The sequence below is a fragment of the Haliotis rubra genome, unplaced genomic scaffold, assembly GCF_003918875.1.
Source record: "Haliotis rubra isolate DU_JTF1 unplaced genomic scaffold, ASM391887v1 Scf362, whole genome shotgun sequence".
Classification (NCBI taxonomy): domain Eukaryota; kingdom Metazoa; phylum Mollusca; class Gastropoda; order Lepetellida; family Haliotidae; genus Haliotis; species Haliotis rubra.
This window is the reverse complement of record NW_025767038.1, coordinates 466,143-485,745: the sequence shown is the minus strand read 5'-3', so window position 1 is coordinate 485,745 and position 19,603 is coordinate 466,143. Positions and strand designations below refer to the sequence as shown.

Below are 19,603 nucleotides of genomic sequence, written 5' to 3'. Positions count from 1 at the left end.
AAGCCGGGTCTTCCGCGTAATGAGCGAACGTGTTAATCACGAGGCTACCCCACCGCCCCCGATTGATAACAGTATTACATTTAACCATTTGTCCAGCCTAAAGTTCTGTGTAGGTAGAAATCAGTATATAATGTGTAGTATTGACTCATGGTAACTGCAACTGACGGGCGGTGGGGTAGCCCAGTGGTTAAAGCGTCACGCGGGAATCCCGTGTTCGATTCTCCACATGGGTACAATGTTTGAACCTCTTTTCTGATATTGCTTGAATATTGCGAATATCTGGAGTATGCAAACTATAGCAAAGGTATTGTGATTATGAAAAACACAAAGGGGAAGGTATATTGCTTCTGTAGTGAGTGAGTGAGTGAGTGAGTGAGTGTACACTCTTAATGTATTTTCATACACACATACATCTAAGGAAACATACCCGCCAATGTTTTCTCGCCGGTGGTGAAAGCTAACTCAAATCCACGGTTGGACCAGGCGTCGTCAGTGTGGAATCGAACCTTCATGCTCGTCCCTGTACTCTGTGTATTTGGGCCATCCGACCCACACCATCGACCGAGCGAGTATTCATATAATTCCACGACTGACACAAAACATAAATTGGATAAATATGCAGATTAAAAAAAAAGAAGCTGAAATTGAAAACGTTGGTGATGTACAAAATGCTGTGTCAAATAGGATTTAGAACATTTAAACTTACGTAGAACAGTAAACCTTTCTTTATAGATATTTTCGGATTGATTGATTGATTGATTGAGTTTGGCTTTACGCCGCTTTTAGCAATATTCCAGTAATATCACGGCGGGGGACACCAGAAATGGGCTTCACATATTGTACCCATATGGGGATTCGAACCCGGGTCTTCGGCGTAACGAGCGAACGCTTTATCCACTAGGCTACCCCACCACCCGATATTTTAGGTGATATATGAACCAATGACTCTTGAACATATATTTTCTCATGTAGCATGCATAAATCAACAAATGTGGAAACAAAAATACTTTGAAACCTGGATAATCCGAACGCATTTGTAACCACTACCGTGGACGTTCACAATTTTAGTTTAAAGGAACAACAGGGTTTCACACGCAGTAGTTGTAGTAACAATGAATGATCTGTAATTAACTTATTTAACATAAATGAAACCCCACTGTCATTGTAACACTATTATAGAAAATAGTTTGATAGGCAATTACCATTGTAGAGTTGTAAATAGTCAGAGAGAACACTTAAGGGAAAACTCAAGGTCGAAATACTTCACTTTGACATGGATTACATATGCGTCGACATCAGTGCTGACTGTCCACTCACAGTCCGCATTTCTGAAATATGTATTGAAACAACAAATGGAAAAACAACTTTGGCACGTGGTATATACAAATGAATGAGTCAGCCAGTCCGCCAGTGAGTCTGAGCATGAGTGTTACAAGGAAAAGGTGTACAGTATACACAATAACAGAACTCCTTATAGCGAAACAATGTCGTGATTACACTTAGATGCGTGTGATTGCAGTGTCTAAAAATATTGTCGGGAGCTCACGTGCAGTTGCGGTGGTTAACAAACACTTCGCATCTATTCTTATTAAGTGGTAATAAACATTCTCCTCGCATCCACATTGTATGTGGACATGTTGCCCTATGTATTTGGGTCAAATAGCCATTAGCTTAGGCTGTAGGATACAAAATATGTTTTAATTGGTTTATCGGTATGTTTGTATTGTTATTAAATCGTCCGGATGTATTGATATATTGACATCACTTTTGAGGTAGTTAATGACGGATTTCCGCATTAAGAGCATGGTTTAATTTTCATGAGTAATTTGGGTCCCTCAGTGACCCACTCAGTATGAGCCTCACAGTCAATTTTAAGTAACTACCGAGCAAGCAAATGTACATTCTGTTTCATTGACATGAAGCTTCCATAAGTCCTTACGAGACTTCCTCAGTGGCTCATGTGTGTGCACCAAAAAGCGTTCATCTGTCCATATTATCTGCATGATCATTTGGATCGTGGCTTTCAGGAAGTAACAATTAACCAGATTTAGTTTTCTAAGAATTTAGAAGGTTAGTCAATCTTGCCATAGTGTTGTTTGGTGATAATATATTAAAAAATCACAACCATGTATGTATTTTTTAATATGAATATCTGAAACGAAATTGTATTGAAAGTAACCTTTGAAAGTATACTCATGTTTTGTAACCTCTGTACTTTAGATTCATTGTATTCTCAATGTGCATGTAATACATTTAGGTTTGAAATGCAGGTCCATCTGTAAAGTCTTGGGTGCAGCCCAAAATTGGTGATTATGAATTCTGTTTGTTTTAATATATACTTTCACAAAGAACTATTTGAATTAAATACAGAATGTATGTTTAATATAGAATTTGATATAGAATTAGTCACTTGTGACTGTAAATGTACAATTATTTTCAGTTATGGGCAAAAGTAGTACCACGTGTATTGCCTAGCTATTTTTGCAGAATTATGAAAAACGAAAAGGCAGGATACTAATACACGAACCCTGTTCTACAAGCCCTCTCTTTTGTCCGTTGCTGTTTACTTACTGTGGGTAGTAAAATGGGTAATTCGGTGACTGAATCAATGTTGTTTCAGAAGATCCTAGCATGTGATGTTCCCCACATCCTGAAACAAATCGAACAGAATAGTCTTTATCATGTTCATAATTTAAGTGTTAAATTAGGAAATTCTTTCCACTTTGTCAAGTTTTTAATTTTGTTTGAGGCCTTGTATGCCGTAATTATGATGAAACGATTTTGTAGGCCTTTTTAGTCGGAATAACTCAAACTGTTGATGTAGGGACTGCCAACCTTCGAACAGCATCAAAGAAATCCGATCACGAAATATCAAGATATCCAGAGACATGTCCATGGAAGAGTAACGTTCAACAAAATCTTTCGTCAACAGTAAATACAGTTGTTCATTTGTCACACAACATTATGTAACACATCATAAACTAATAACTAACTAGTATCGAATATCTACATATGTGCATATGTTAAGCACCACCAACTTCAACTGGAAATTCCAAGTATAAAAAAAATTCGCATGAACATAACCAATACGATTCCCAACAAGGATCCACTTTCCATGTGCTTGTTCAAAGTGATGAACAAATGTCAGTTCATTTGAAATGCGTGCTTTTAAGGGTTAAAGTTAACCACCCCTTGCGCTTGAAAATCACACTTTATCTGGAGAGATTTGAACATTTTGCTCTGTGAAGTTCAATTTGAAATTATGCGCCGATAACTATCCCAGGGCACCAGATGGCACATACTGTAAATCGACAAAGTTTTGCGGGCAGGAAAGTTTTGCTAGTATTGCGAATGAACTCCAGGTGTAAAACTTTCCAGGCGTAATGACATCTCTCATTTTGTTAAGCAATTATTACCGGTCCATGTAAATTACGTGATCAAACAATGTCAAAAAGTCCAGATGTTCGCCTACCGGTAATTCCTTAACACAATGTACTTACTTCACAGCAATCACTTACATTTTGCGTCTACTCACGTCTCGAAATGAAGTGTAGCTGACAGTAAATGGATACGCATACATATTTTGTTTTGCCAAGAGTCATAACTAGTGTAGCTGGACGATCACATGTCAACAAACTGCTTTCTCAGTGGAAATAGTAAGATCGCGCTAAACCTCATCGGTGACAGGTTAAATTGTTCCATGCTTAACAACTATCCGGCAATACACAAAAAGGCTGTCGCATAACCTTATACATAGTTTACATGTATAGAGCAAAACCTGCAATGAAAATGACACAATGCTAGAATATATTTCTCTTTATAAAACAATAGTTTCAGATTCTATCTTTTTAAGATCACTGCATCAGAATTCATCTCGGTATATTATCGGGTACGTTTTAACTAAATCAGCGGTAGGGGAACGTCTGCACTGCACAGCTGATTGCTATTTCCGGCGCTGTATACGAGACAAGTACACACGGTAATCTCAATTAATCCCTGCATAAGAGACAATGCCTAGCAAAACAAATTAGAACTGAATAGGTAAATAATCTTTTCTAGCGATGCTTAATTGCAAATTTGACGTCTTTGGTCTTCTTTTGTATGTTCGTTCACGCGAAGCGATACGACGTATTGTCAACAATTCGACTTGATTTTACAAAAGTGGACTCGCAAAACAAACACGACGTAGAACTGGCTGGGTTGTTGATCACGCAAAACATTGACGACGGGGAACTTTGTCGATTTACAGTATTGGGTATGCATAGAGCTGGTCTGTCGTGTCGTGCCATCGGTAGATATTTGAACATTAATCACACTGTTATAAGCAGATTGATTGCCAAGCATCGTGCCACTGGTGATGTCAAGGACAGACCAAGGTCAGGCTGACCTAGGAGAAGCAGTGTCAGAGATGACCGAGACCCTTATGCGGGTAGCCAGAATGAATCCTTGGCCGAACACTGGGCAGTTACGTGAAGGATGGCGACCAGGTAACAGAGTCTCGTCCAGTACTGTTCGTCGAAGACTCAACCGTGCCGGACTAAGAGCAAGACGACCAATACGACGGCCATTAATGTCTGCCAGACACAAGCAGCTGCGACTAGAGTGGTGTAGAGCCTCGTGAACACTGGAACTTGAGAACCTGGAGGCGTGTCCACAGGTCAGATGGAAGCAGGTTTTCGCTTCATGCTATCGGTGGTCGTTTGCGAGTGTGGAGAGCACGCGGTACCGCCTATGCCCAGCGTAATATTGCTGAGGAAGTTCCATTTGATGGTGGATCTGTTATGATAGGGGGTTGTTGTTAGGATTGTAAACTGCAGCTGGTTCAAGTTCGTGGAAACCTTAATGGGCAAGGTTACCAACAAATTCTTGACAATCAGGTCGTACCACATTTTGATGGACATCCACTAGCATCCAGACCAATATTCATGGATGACAATGCTCGGCCTCATTCTGCTCGTGCCGTCACTGACTTCCTCAGGAGGAACGCCATTGAGACTCTTCCTTATTGGCCAGCCCGAAGCCCAGATTTAAATCCCATTGATCATGTGAGGGACGTAATGGGTCGGTAAATCAGAAGGAGGAATCCCCCTGTGCAAACTGTGCAAGAACTGGTTCAGGTTCTCCAAGAGGAGTGGCAGAGGATTCCGATTTGGAGAATCGAACGATTGGTTCACAGCACGAGAAAACGCGTCAGACATGTTATCCGTGCGCAGGGTGGTTATACCCGAAATTGATGAGACTACACAGAGGGATTGTGCATTACATAATCCATGATTGTGCGAGATTGCATTGGTGGCTGACAATCAAAGTTGGTTCAGGTCCCATTTTCTGCATTTTAAGTGCTGAACAAACGTTACGAATATATTCTACATTTTTTGATAATTTGTCTCCTGTAATGATTCTCAGGCGTTAAAAACGATGGTGGCTTTTAAGCAGACACACAACACCATTCCACTTATGCATTATATACCCAAGACGAATATAGTTTCAAAACTAACACCAATATGTAGGTGGTGCTTAACTTTGCACAGGTGTATATTTCCATGACTGTTTGAACGTGAAGGGCAGAAATAGGGACATGTATGCATATACAATGTACCGCAATATAATGTATGGGCCAGTTTTACGGCATATTTGTTGTGGCAGTATTCGAGTTTTCATAACGAAATATTTATATTGTACAAACAAAACAATCGTCCATATTCAAAGATCGATTTTATATACATAACGAGCGTTGGGTTATTCATATTTATTTGATAGCAGAGATCGAGCTGTTTTTAGAAAACTCTGAATCATCATGATGTGAAGCTTAAAGAATCTCTACCACTTCAGAGGCATGAATGAGTGAGTGAGTTTAGTTTCACGCCGCCTGTATTAATATTTCGGCAATATCACGGCGGGGGACACCAGATATGGGCTTCACACACTGTACCCATGTGGGGATTCGAACCCGGGTCTTCGGCGTGACGAGAGAACGCTTTAACCATCAGGCTAAACCCCCCCCCCCCCCTCAGTTGGCATGGCGTAACATGAATTAAACATACTCATCAAACAATTCTTGATTTTTGTAAAGCAATACACAGATGTATAAATTTTCAGTTTTCTTTTCCAATTCAAAAGAAGAGAATAAATGTATTTGTTTTCTGAAAGGAACAAGTAAATGTGAGTACCTCGCGTCGCCGTGTATTTCAAAGAAAACCCTCTTGTAACAGATTCGTCGGTGTGGAACGTGATGATCATGTAGTTGCTGGAGCTTACGACGTTCTTGAGGAAGGTATCACAGTATTTAGCCAACGGTGAGGCGCTAGACGAGGAATCTAGAATAGGTATTTTTCTTGGTTATAATCATTACCGAATTGGCAAAGTTTAAACATTGCAATCTAGAAACAAAACGTTGGGCTAGTTAGTCAGCGACCCGTCAGTGACTCACTTAAATCGTCAGTTAAGAAGTAACTTTAGTCAACCAGAGACAACGTATATGCATTATTGATAAAAAGTATAACTTTTTATACTCTTTAAAAAGAGTTGAATATATAAGCATTTGCCTAAAGAAATGTTTCTGCTTACTGTCAACAAAGAGAAGATAGTCACGTGTACATCCTTCCGAGAGTTGCAAAGAAAGGGACATGATTTCAACTTTTATCTTATTTCCATTTGTTGTAGATATTGTCCACGTGCAAGATACGTTGCTGCAAAGAAAATGTCAAGGAAAATATACTGAGCAGCAAAAGAAACGTCAGTTTGGAATTTTCCTTCGAAGAAACGGATAACTGAAAACTCATATAATGTTTTGATTGTAATATTTGACAACATCTCCAACTTTACCTTCCAAAACTCAGAATGGAACCAAGGTAATGGTCTCAAAAACGCAACCTGATCTCGGAGATGGTACGGTGTTCTCCATGTTTTGAATGCAACTAATGCTACACGTGCTGTTCACAAGGACCAGCCCTATAAAAGCATCATGGTATGGGGTGGAATAGGCCTGGACCAGAGAGTGGGTCCTGTGGTGTTCCAGAGCCTTGGTCCAGGGAGAGGAGGCGGTATCATAGCGGTGAGCTACATCGACCAAGCTCTCAGACCCCACGTTATACCACATTTTCGCACATTATCCAGCATGATAACGCCCAGGCCCATACTGCCAGAGCTACACGGGACTTCCTACAGCAGAACGGTGTCAACATTGTGCAGTGGCCAGCCCTTAGTCCTGATTTAAACCAAATTGAACATCTTTAGTATGAATTCAGAGGAGACTGAATAAAGTCATACCAAGGCCGAACACAGCCGATTTATTGCGCCAGGCCTTTCTCAGAGTGTAGTTCCAGGTACCAATGGCCTTCATCAATCGATTGGTGCGCTCTATGCATAGACGCTGTGCTGCGGTTATTGCCGCTCGTGGTGGTCACACTAGACACTGAAGTCAGGAGTCTGAATGGACTGCAAACGTCCACGCAATGTCTTGAAATTGTGCTATTCATTGATGTGTCAAGATGTGTCAAGATATTGTACACAAAAAACTTTTTGAGCTGCTTATTATGCCCATTTCTGTAATGATTTGATTACAGTGCCTATGTAATTTTGAATTCGTACTGACGTTTTTTGCTGCTGAGTATATTAAACGACCACATAGAAATATAATCCTTTATATGTTAAAGGCAATATGAACATGGCATGGTTCTTACCAATTTACAAGTGATTAAGTGAGTTAAGGTTTACAGTAACATCGGCAATATTTCAGCCATATCGTGACTAAAACAAATTTTGCATCACCACAAATATATGTAAATTATAAATAAAACCAACTAGAATATCACAGTATCAAGAAATAAAACTAGCATCTCTCTATAAAATTGGATTTCAAATTAGGACAAAACAGTATAAAAATGGGCTATAGGTCACCTATAGACCATGGGGACTTACAGTGCCTTTGCTACCTACATGGACCCTAGTTGGATTTACACCATCCCTTCAGCAGCTGGCGATTGTAGGACAAATTTAGCCGAAATTTAAAATTATAACAAAAATACTACGATTAAAAAGTATGGTTGAGCTATATTGACTTTGAAAGTTTTGGGACTTACGTACCCTCTCAGGAGGACAATAATGTTACTGTTCTTGAACCCCATTTGAGGGTACAGCCACTAACAATCGCAGTTGCTAATTTAAACTGCCATGCATGTTTATAATACCATAGAACATAACCAATTTACAAAATACGTAAATGTTTCAGCCATTTTACAACTTGACTGAGAAGTCTTATTTTACAGATTGACTCAAGAAGTTTCAAAATATCTTAAAAACTAATTAACGGATTGATAATGCTAGAAAGAGAACATTCATTGACTTTCTCTTTTTTAAAAGAATATTTACATCTGTGATTTTGCAATCTCCAGCTAATGACATTCAGTATTAAAATGCTTGGAATTCGATCTCATAATTGAAGCATAATTGGATTTTCGTTTGTAATCGAATGTCTACTGCCTGTCATTTTTACGTTGCCTTTTATACTTTGTTACAGATTTTGGGAAATGTAAAATACTTTCAAATTTTCATACAATGATTGTCCATTTCAAACGCATTGGAGTAATTACGTACAATGTATTTGTGGTGCAAAGTATATAATATGCATTTTGCTTTTGTATTTTCATCAATTATTGAACTTTCTAAATTTTTCAATCACAGAAAAGACCCTGGAATAAGTCTCACTAACTCGGTTTCGGTGACCCATTTTCATCTTTCTTTGCTATCAAGCTGTTTTGAATGTTCAGTGACATAATAAGATTTAGACTTTGCATGTTTCAGCACATGAGTGTATTGGTCTCGCACCGCTCAGGTCAAATATATCCAAACAGCTCATTTCAGGGGTTATGAAGAAACATACTTGGAGCAGATGCTTGGCCCTAGGTTGATCGTCTTTGGAATTTGGCCACGAAACAGAATTACAGATTTTCTCTTCAATGTGCTTTTTTCATTCATATTTGTCAGGGTTGTTCATTCCAGCATAATCAAAGGTAAACCCACACGTGTGTGTGACATTTAAAGACGTCTGATATTGTTCATTCACACATTGCAAGAATTAAAAAATGTATAATGTGACGTTTCCGGTGAGCCAAAGATGGATTTGTCCCACATGGTCCTATTGATTATGTTAAGATATGTATTATCTGATAATAGAGAGTGCTTATTGAAGTCATGGACTTCTGCATGTCATCCGTTGTTTTTCCACATTCAACTACTTCAGTTGTTCCAGCAGTAGACATTATTCACTCGGCAAAGTTATATTAAAGAGAGGAATTAGCTCCAAGAACACAACCTCAAGAAAGGAACAAGACAACTCATCCGTTACATTGGTTCCCCTCCCTACCATTTCTCTTCGGAAATGTAAATATTATGTAATTATGAAACGTTAATGTCAGAAATTGCCGAACAATTTGTAAACTGAAAGCAAACTCGACATGAAAATTACATGAAATTTCACAAAAAGTTAGTGATGATATCGGGGCCTATTCAATACGGCAACTATGTCCTATTGTACCGGTATTACCCTCCGCTCACGCAAAACATTAAGGCTTTTCAGCTTGCCGACGAATAGCAACGCACCAGACAATCCAGACACACCGGTAATCATATGATCGCGGTGCCAAAAACTTTTTTGACATTCTATCGCAGGTATATATTTTACAACTAAATGGATATGTGACTTTTTTATATTGTCTGCTGCGTAGAACGGCAAAAATCTGCTGGTTGAAAAATATATCTTGACAGAAGTAGAAAATATGGTAATTTCCCCACCTTGGCTGTCCCATACAGCGGTTCGCTGTGCGGAGGCGACATACATGAAAGTAGATAACTGTCTCTGTTAGATTACTCCTGTGCTTTTACATTGAGCAAACAATAAACAATTTGAATTATTTCTAGATTACGATCATGATGCTTTGTTTTAGAGACGGACGTTTACATGTTTTGCCAGTAACATTAGGTCTTTTAAACAGGTAAGGCAAACTAAAACACATATGATGCAGGATCAAAGGATGATAGGACCACGTCATGCTTTAGGACGACGGCTCTGCAATACAACGTCCGTATCTCGGATCAAGAACTACCCGAGAAGATCCGGGTTAGAATTGATCTTCAGTAACCCATGCTTGTCGTAAGAGGCGACTGACGGGATCGGGTGGTCAGACTCGCTGACTGGGTTGACACATATCATTGCATCCCAACTGCGTAGATCGATGATCATGCTGTTATCACTGGATTGTCTGGTCCAGACTCGATTAGTCAGAGACCGCCGCCATATAGCTGGAATATTGCTGAGTGCGGCGTAAAACTAAATTAACTCACTCACTGGATCAAGAACTTGATTCCTCATGGTTGAAAGGGCCTTCCTAAACAGGTTGGGATATGGTCAGAGTCCTACAATTGTTTAGATGTTTAGATTTCTCAGCGCTAATATATGTGTTTCTGATACATTGGCAAGGAATTGTCTTTATAGTAATGTAATTGTCACTGTATGTATCCTCCCAGAACTGCATGCATCTTCTTACTTGCCATAGTTGCCGGGGTAACCAGGAGACGTCAAATAGTTCGTCATGGAAACTTCGGCGTTGAGTCGATTTCCACAAACACGCTCGGCGGTTGGTATCACTACAATCACAGTCAAAGAGACATGGCAGTAGGTGAACTTATATATATTAACGAAACTACAAATCAACATTATTCGCACCAAGACAATTCGTCCAATGTGCTTATATTTTCTAAGAGCGCTTACAAGCCTACGAGATCTCCATGAATCATGAATTTATGTTCCCTGAACATATTCAAATATACAGGGTAAATCAACCGAACACATCAATGTCAATTTGGAACTGTTTGAAGCAGGGTTCTCGGATCATAATAAGTACCAGAGTTAGACAATAAGAAAATCAAGGTAGAGTTATCTCCCTTCCATCGATTTGCATTTGCAAAACATCGGTAATTTCCGTACATCATACGTGACTCGATGTTTCGAGATAAAGAATTACTAACACAAAGTACCAAATGAATTCCCACAGTTCGGCATTCCCAGCGAGTAACATAAATAGAGGATATTTTGTTAATGTTGTCAAATAACATGTATATTTCATCTCGTGGTCTGACAAAGTTGTTATGTTCACTAGTGGCACAATGAACATATAAACTTTGTCAGACCACGAGATGAAATATACATGTTACTTGACAACATTAACAAAACATTCTGTTTATTATATTTTGATCATTGTGTATAAATGATCGAGACATCGAGTAAGTCTGCATAACCATTTAATCAGAAAGTAGTTCCAGGCAAAAGTGATATATAACTCAGTGAAATAACATGTTATTCTACTCAGGGAAAATACCTGTATTTTCACCAATATTTACAGTATTTCACCCTTAAGAATATAATAAAAAGTGTTACTTGCTTGTAAGTGGGTTACATTGAAATCAAAAGAAGAGCGCTCACCCACTCAGAAAACGACATTTATGTGTGAGGTAAGATAAAGGTCCTTGCAAAAGGATGTTGCAAGATTTAGGAAGACGTTAAAAGAACTTATATGTAGAAATAACAAAAGTTGTTAACCTGTCTACCGCTGCCTGGAATATCCACAAGAAGCAATTTGGATACTTACTAAATGGACAATTTTGTAATGATCATATTTACTAATATTTACAAGTTTTGTAAAGCTCCAATTTACAAAGATTATATGTTTTGTGTAAATGTAGAAGAATTGTACCAGTACTTCTTTCTGTTTCTCCTTTTTGAGTGGATACCCCTTTTAATATCACTCTTATGTCAATGTCAGGAGGTGTGTATAGACAACTATTTCAAGTATATATTTTTTTATTGATCTATATACATGTATCTCCACTACCTCACACACAAAAACCGACATTAGTGCATACTAACACGTACGCACGTTCGCACACAAAGAAGTTCCTCCCTCCCCACATTCCCTAAACCCCGATAAAGTTTTGTCTTTGTCAGTGTACCTGCTTTGTACTTCAGACGAAACTTTATTCCTCTGACAGAGCCATTGGTGTTAAAGACTATGGTGATGTAGTTGCTAGAGCTGACAGCGTCCCTGGTGGAAAGGGAACCACAGTACCTTCCTAGCAGAGCATCTTGAGATGAGGGACCTTCAACAAATGTATTCTATACTAATCGTCATTCTTGATTTGGCAGTTTTCATAATGCTGATCAAATCGTTAATCATGGTATATACAGCCAAGACCAAGAACAAGACCAAATATAATACCGTAAACATCAATAATTTTCGGTTGACCGGACAGTCAGTGTCGAATTATTGAGAAATGACTAGAAACTAATACAAAAGTCACTGCCTTTTTATCTGAAGTATTTTTACAAAGACAGGTATTGTACTTACCGTCCTTTAAAAGCAGATAGTCAGTCCAGCAATACTGGTCCATATAAAGATCCATAATGTAGACTTCTATTTTATATCCAGTTGGGGCCGAAACTGTCCACTTGCAATTTAGTTTTCTGCAGGTGCAAGTGCTGAATGAGCTATCATAGGTATGCACAGATTAAATCCATAATCATACGGTAACGTGTTTATACACACACGTGACATGATTTGCTACTTGTTGAGTGCTACGTACTGTTATGTGTTGGTACTACTTGCTGTACCCGTGTGCAGTGCTATATATAACTTAAGTGTGTGTTGCTATTTGCCACTTGTGGAGTGCTACACAATGTTATTTGTTGGTACTACTTGCTTCACCCGTGTGTAGTGCTATATATAACTTAAGTGTGTGTTGCTATTTGCCGCTTGTGGAGTGCTACACTATGTTATGTGTTGGTACTACTTGCTTGACCCGTGTGCAGTGCTATATATAACTTAAGTGTGTGTTGCTATTTGCCACTTGTGGAGTGCTACACTATGTTATGTGTTGGTACTACTTGCTTCACCCGTGTGTAGTGCTATATATATAACTTAAGTGTGTGTTGCTATTTGCCACTTGTGGAGTGCTACACGTGTGGAGTGCTATGTTATGTGTTGGTACTACTTGCTTGACCCGTGTGCAGTGCTATATATAACTTAAGTGTGTGTTGCTATTTGCCACTTGTGGAGTGCTACACAATGTTATGTGTTGGTACTACTTGCTTGACCCGTGTGCAGTGCTATATATAACTTAAGTGTGTGTTGCTATTTGCCACTTGTGGAGTGGTACACAATGTTATGTGTTGGTACTACTTGCTTGACCCGTGTGCAGTGCTATATATAACATAAGTGTGTGCTGCTATTTGCCACTTGTGGAGTGGTACACAATGTTATCTGTTGGTACTACTTGCTTGACCCGTGTGCAGTGCTATATATAACTTAAGTGTGTGTTGCTATTTGCCACTTTTGGAGTGCTACACTATGTTATATGTTGGTACTACTTGCTTGACCCGTGTGTAGTGCTATATATAACTTAAGTGTGTGTTGCTATTTGCCACTTGTGGAGTGCTACACAATGTTATGTGTTGGTACTACTTGCTTGACCCGTGTGTAGTGCTATATATACACTTAAGTGTGTGTTGCTATTTGCCGCTTGAGGTGTGTTACACGATGTTATGTGTTGGTACTACTTGCTTGACCCGTGTGCAGTGCTTTATATAACATAAGTGTGTGTTGCTATTTGCCACTTGTGGAGTGGTACACAATGTTATCTGTTGGTACTACTTGCTTGACCCGTGTGCAGTGCTATATATAACTTAAGTGTGTGTTGCTATTTGCCACTTGTGGAGTGGTACACAATGTTATGTGTTGGTACTACTTGCTTGACCCGTGTGTAGTGCTATGTATAACTTATGTATGTGTTGCTATTTGCCACTTGTGGAGTGCTACACAATGTTATGTGTTGGTACTACTTGCTTGGCCGTGTGTAGTGCTAAGTGTAAGTCGCTATTTGCCAATTGAAAAATGCCATTCTTAACGTGTGTTGTCCTTCTTACCCTTTGAGTGGCGTTACTTTCTTTGGCAAGAGAGTACTTTCTTACTTGGAATAGAGTGATGGATAGCCAGGAGACGAAAGATACTTGTCCATAGTAGAAGCAGAAATATTTGATTTTCCACAAGCGGAACCTACAACAGCATAAAACAAAAAATGATTATACACTTTGCATATTTGTCGATCCTATTTAATTTTAGGGTAAATAGTAAACGCTATCGGCAAGCAACTGGAACCGAGCGCTGACGGGGATTAAAAATGTTCTGTCGTTAACAGATAAGTTACAGAAATTCAGAAAAGACTGTGCCCGAATTTGCCATTGATATGGAATCCGTTAGCTCTCATAATGACAATGAAAGACTCGTGGTTTGGGGAGAGCGTACAAAAAGGTAACTTTAGTTTGATTGAGTTTGAACTTTGTTTAACGTCGCATTAAGCAATATTCCAGCTGTATGGCGGCGATTTGTGTATGATGGTGTCTGGACCAGGCAATCCAGTAATATACAGCATAGGCATCGATCACTGCAATTGGGATGCGATGACAAGTGTCAGCCACGTCAGCGATCCTGACAACCAGATCGCCGCTTACGACAACCACGGCTTGCTGAAGACCAATTCTAACCTGGATCTTCACGGGTGGGCAGTTGGTTACAAGAAATAACTTTACAGAAGGGTGTGTGTTTATTTCATCAGTTTTGGTCAAATCGGAAAAAGGAACAAGAGTATGGATATGATCGAAAACAATAAAAAATGATCGGCTTCGTAAAACAACCACGTGCAGAAAAATAATAGCATTACCAGCGAAGTACTGTAAACGAAAGCCTCTTCCTGTGGTGGAATTGTCTGAGTGAAATAGGATGGCCATATGATTCCTGGCACTTTTGATGGGAAAAGATATAACGTTGCAAATCCTTGCCAGTGTGGGAGCAATGCTTGTAAGGGAACCTAAAGTGGGAAGATGTAATACAAGTAATTAATTAACGAATGTAGTTTCATCTGTGCACTGACATGTCAACCTGAACAACACTGAGACCAATAAGCAATTAAACAATATGTCCGCAATTTGCCCCAAAGTGCCATCCTTCATTTTCCATCATATTGATGTATTGTTTAACAAATAAATATTTCATTCAAGATAACACATCTTACGATATTACCTAAGATTATGACAAAGCTTTCATAATTACTATAATGTGACATTTTGAAGAAAGATATACCTTATCTCGTCTTTGTTTTCTTTTACTTTTCTTTTTTTCTTTCTTTTATTTATTTATTTATTTTTTTGCTATTTGATTATATGTATATGTATGGCCCCGTAGCAACAACGGTGTGCACTACAAGCTGCCTAGAAACAGTCATGTGACCATCTCCTCCCTTCGGGTACCCATTCACTACTAGGTGCACAGGGGCAATTTTAAATAAATGCTTTAGGCGCGTGATTCTAAATATGTTACAGGTGCCTCATCGCTTTACCTACCATCTTTAAAGAGCAGATAATCGTTGCTGCACAATGGTACTGTCTCCATATCAAGGACGATAACTTTAACAGTGATGAAACTTCCAGTGGGCGCGTATATGATCCAGTGGCAATCTAATCCACTACAAAGTAAAAAAACATTCCTAAACAGAGAACACACTACAGTTCCATATTATATTAAAAGGTGGTGTTTTGTTATGACAAAACACCACATGACAGCCTTTGTCTCATTAATGACAGACTTTGTCTCATTAACTTCTGGTGATGGTGACATATATTTATCTTTGAAATACTTTGAGGGAGGAGAACAAACACTATTACAGTGTGGGTTACAGTGTGCAAAGACAATGGCTTTGTACTTACTGTTTACGCAGAGTACAGATACAATGTAAGTGCAAATTGTATAGATTCAGTGTACAGATTAAATGAATAGATAGAATACAGGATCATGTAAAATTCAGAGTGTACTGTGTATGGATACAGTGAACAGATTCAGTGTACATGAACAAATAGGGTGTACAGATCATATCGATCTACACAATCAAGTCAGCGAGCCTGACCACCCGATCCCGTTACTCGCCTCTTTCCACAAGCATGTGTTACTGAAGATCAATTCTAACCCGGACCTTCACGGGTGGTTCCGTTTATAAGAGAGGGTTTCAAGGTTTGATCCACATTTCCTGCATTAATGCCATTATTTGATCGGTTCATCATCCGATATATATCACCATGTCAATATACAAGACTGTGTCCATGAAAGTGCAACTTTATTAAAGAAATATACACATACTGACACTTTGCACCATTGCCTCGTATTAATGGTCCAACAAACGTTTTATTATTGTTAATATCAACTTCAGAATAAACTACTGTTATATCTAGTTTTTAAAAATATTAGCTTCCTACAGCATGTATATTATATATTTACCAATGAATCACTTTGACCAGAGAAATAGATCATATGTAACAGTACGCAATGTGAACACACTCTTTCGATATGCAAGTGCTCATGTAGACACGACTTACATAAGAGGTAGTGGGAATTAAACTGACCATTTTCGAGCGTGCACACCTAACTCGTAATTATTTTTATCAGACTGTTTTCTTGTTAACTGTCTGACCGTGTAATTTACCTTTGGTAGCCTTGAGGATAACCTGGAGAGACAAGCTGCATTGGACTTTCACCTGCAGGTATCGTAAGGACGCATCTTGCTGCTGCAGTGTAGAGGCGCAATGGTATAAAAGGAAAACTGCTATCAATACAAACGCACTTGAATAAATGAATGAATGAATGAGTGAATATTTAACGTCACATCGGCAATGTTTCAGCCATATCGTAACGGGAACAAATTTGGCGTTTATAAGGAATATGTAATGCAATATAAAACCCGTCGTCAAGGGACAGTAAAACAACTAGACTATCACAGGTAGAATTAAAACTAGCATGCAACGATAAAACTAATAGCATTATTTGGACAATACCAAACAAATAAAAACAGACTATAAATCGCCAGCAGCTGAAGGTATATCACCATACTAGGTAGGGTCCCAGGACTTACTTTTGCTCCCTGCATGGACCCTAGCTTGATTTACGCCATTGCGGTGGCCATTATTAAAAACAACAAATATACCACGATTAAATGTTTGGTAGAACTAAATTTATTTCGAATGTTCGAATGTTTCCAGAGATAGTGTGTGTGTGTGTGTGCATACATCTTAGAAAAAGGTTATCAGTATTCATTCTCTGCACTATAATACAGGTGTAGCTCAGTCACCTGAGGCCCCGTAAATCGTTGTTCAAAGTAAAACCTATTTTGCACACCTTAAACCATTTATCATTGTTTAGAATCCCAGTTCCCTCAGAATAAATGTCAAGGTTTCTGAGCCCCATTCCAGCGCTCGTGAGCTTCACCAAAACGATAAACGCCTGTGACCTACATAAAGCTGCCAAACCATGATATAAAGCACTCATTTAAAAACGGGGTTAAAGCCAACGTACTATGTCAATACACGTATACATAAGGTAACGTTTGAACGCATCAGTAATTATTCCTTTAGAAATATAGTGAAACCGTCTTAGCCACAAACGCATCTGAAAATCCCTCTTCCTTTAGATTACTGCAGCCGATTAGATCTCACTATCGCAACTATATTGTTCAACTGTATATTATATCCTTTCAGGGGCGATGGGTAGCCCAGTGGTTAAAGCGTTCGCTCGTCACGTCAAAGACCCGGGTTCCATTCCACTCATGGGTACAATGTGTAAAGCCCATTCTGGTGTCCCCCGCTGTGATATTGCTGGAATATTGCAAAAAGCGGCGTAAACTCACTCACTCATTCATATCGTTTTATACATGTTTCGTTGTGATGTATGTGAATGAATTCCGTTTGGGCAATACAATCAGAAGTAATATTAACAATCAGGCCATTAATAACCATTAGTAAAATATTGATCTGCAGTCGACAGATCAGGTAAGACAACTGCTAAAACCGTTAATTTCTTACAAACCATCTACAGCTTTGTATCGTATTTTGAATCCTTTGAAGTTGTTTTCGTGATTTGTTTGTAGATGGACGCGCATTAAGTTCCCACCGCTGGTGAAGACGGGTTGTTGGTCGCCACAAAACGTTCCGAGTACATCAGAACCTAGAACAGCATAGGAACTAAGTGATCATCAAAGTAGAATTGTGAACCTCATCTTTTACCAATGAGGCACGACAAGAAGATATAACCATGAACTGCGCATAACATGCCAACACACGAATTCCTTGTGCTGGAGGGTAATGTCCACTCGATTTCATTGGGAAATATGACGCCGAAGGAAAGCTGATTATTTCTTAAACTGACGACTTACATAATTCATTCAAACCACCATACCTATATCAAATTTTAACATTACATGAAATACCCACAATCTGAGATTGGTTTCACGTTCTTTGAAATCTGACGTTTTGAAATGAGGTTGCCTTTGTGACACAATCATCATCTATATACTTACTGTATCGACCGTCATATACAGTGACGTTGTCCGAGTCACAAGTGCCGACTGCGGAGATGCTCTCAAGTTCCGAGTCCTCAGTGTCCAGTACAAGTGTTTGGTTTTGATGTTCTGTTGTAATAGTCCAGGTACATGACTGTGTCCTGAAATACATATAAACACCACTAAGTCGCTTCATTTGATGTATATTGAGCTGGATTGGCATAGGCCTCATGAAAGGGTAGCACATCATTATCTCAGTCTCTGGTCAAGCTGCAGAGCTTCATCTTAGATGGGCGAAAGATAATAACACATTCAGTTTAGCTGGGCTTTCGTATTTTTTGCGCTGTTTTGTTCCTTTTTGTTTTGTTTTGAGATTTTTGTGATTTTGGTTTTTGGTTGCTTTCCTTTTTGTTTTGTTCTGGCCTTATTTACCAGTTTCGAGTCGGACCTGAGTGATGCATTAACATTTTGTGTAAAATAAGACAAGGTCGTGTTTCTAATTGGGCATGTGTCACGAAGGACGAGCCTCAAACGTTATATACACGGGTAAACTTAATTCATGTAAGTCAATAACATTATGCAATAAGATCCCTGTACATCGCATTGTTTGTAGGATAAAAAAACTTAATCATGGGCTGATGGTCTGTACTTTCGAAAAAGACTGTAATGAATCCATATTGAGGCGATGGGTATTTCAGTCGCTTGGGTTGGAAGTCCGTTAAAAAGCTTGAATCTGCCTGTCCGATCTTTATGCATCGGTAATTGTTGCAATATAATGATTACTCCTTATGACTATTTGTAATACAATGACTGTTCCCGTCATCCGGGTTGTTGTACCATCATGGCTGACTAAAGTGGACAATAGTGGATCGTTTAGTTGTGTTGTCTTTAAGCTTGGGTAACTTATCGTGATATTGGTGTTTGAAACAGTAATAAAGTTGATCTTAAACAAGAATAGGAAAATGCATGCCCTGTTCTTGTCAATCCTACAATACCTTATTTGACAAGCTTTAGATATATGTGGTGTTTCTTGTGTACATAGTATGAGAATAACTCACGTGAGGTAAGTGTTTGGGTATCCGGGTGAAGTAAATGTCTTGCCTGCAGATGTTGCAACGAGTGATCTGCCACAGCTTGAGACCCCTGAATGTGATAAGGGTACATCTTGAAAGAC

The 19,603-nt window shown here is 39.0% G+C and overlaps 1 protein-coding gene across 2 annotated transcripts in view; it reads right to left on the bottom strand.

Annotated features, from left to right (window-relative positions):
* The window catches only part of LOC124285545 (deleted in malignant brain tumors 1 protein-like), a 32,339-nt gene that overhangs the window by 557 nt on the left and 12,179 nt on the right, over positions 1–19,603 (bottom strand). For both annotated transcript variants that reach the window (XM_046721787.1, XM_046721789.1), the window contains 15 exons: positions 19,488–19,572; positions 18,448–18,590; positions 17,958–18,095; positions 16,582–16,663; positions 15,449–15,570; positions 14,770–14,916; positions 14,021–14,105; positions 12,402–12,517; positions 12,007–12,153; positions 10,545–10,644; positions 6,568–6,689; positions 6,171–6,317; positions 2,572–2,650; positions 1,203–1,328; positions 428–589 (listed from right to left, as the gene is read on the bottom strand). In XM_046721787.1, the coding sequence (XP_046577743.1) occupies positions 1,223–1,328; positions 2,572–2,650; positions 6,171–6,317; positions 6,568–6,689; positions 10,545–10,644; positions 12,007–12,153; positions 12,402–12,517; positions 14,021–14,105; positions 14,770–14,916; positions 15,449–15,570; positions 16,582–16,663; positions 17,958–18,095; positions 18,448–18,590; positions 19,488–19,572 (1,619 nt within the window). In that variant the 3' untranslated portion in view covers positions 428–589; positions 1,203–1,222. The remainder of the gene's footprint in view (positions 1–427; positions 590–1,202; positions 1,329–2,571; positions 2,651–6,170; positions 6,318–6,567; positions 6,690–10,544; positions 10,645–12,006; positions 12,154–12,401; positions 12,518–14,020; positions 14,106–14,769; positions 14,917–15,448; positions 15,571–16,581; positions 16,664–17,957; positions 18,096–18,447; positions 18,591–19,487; positions 19,573–19,603) is intronic.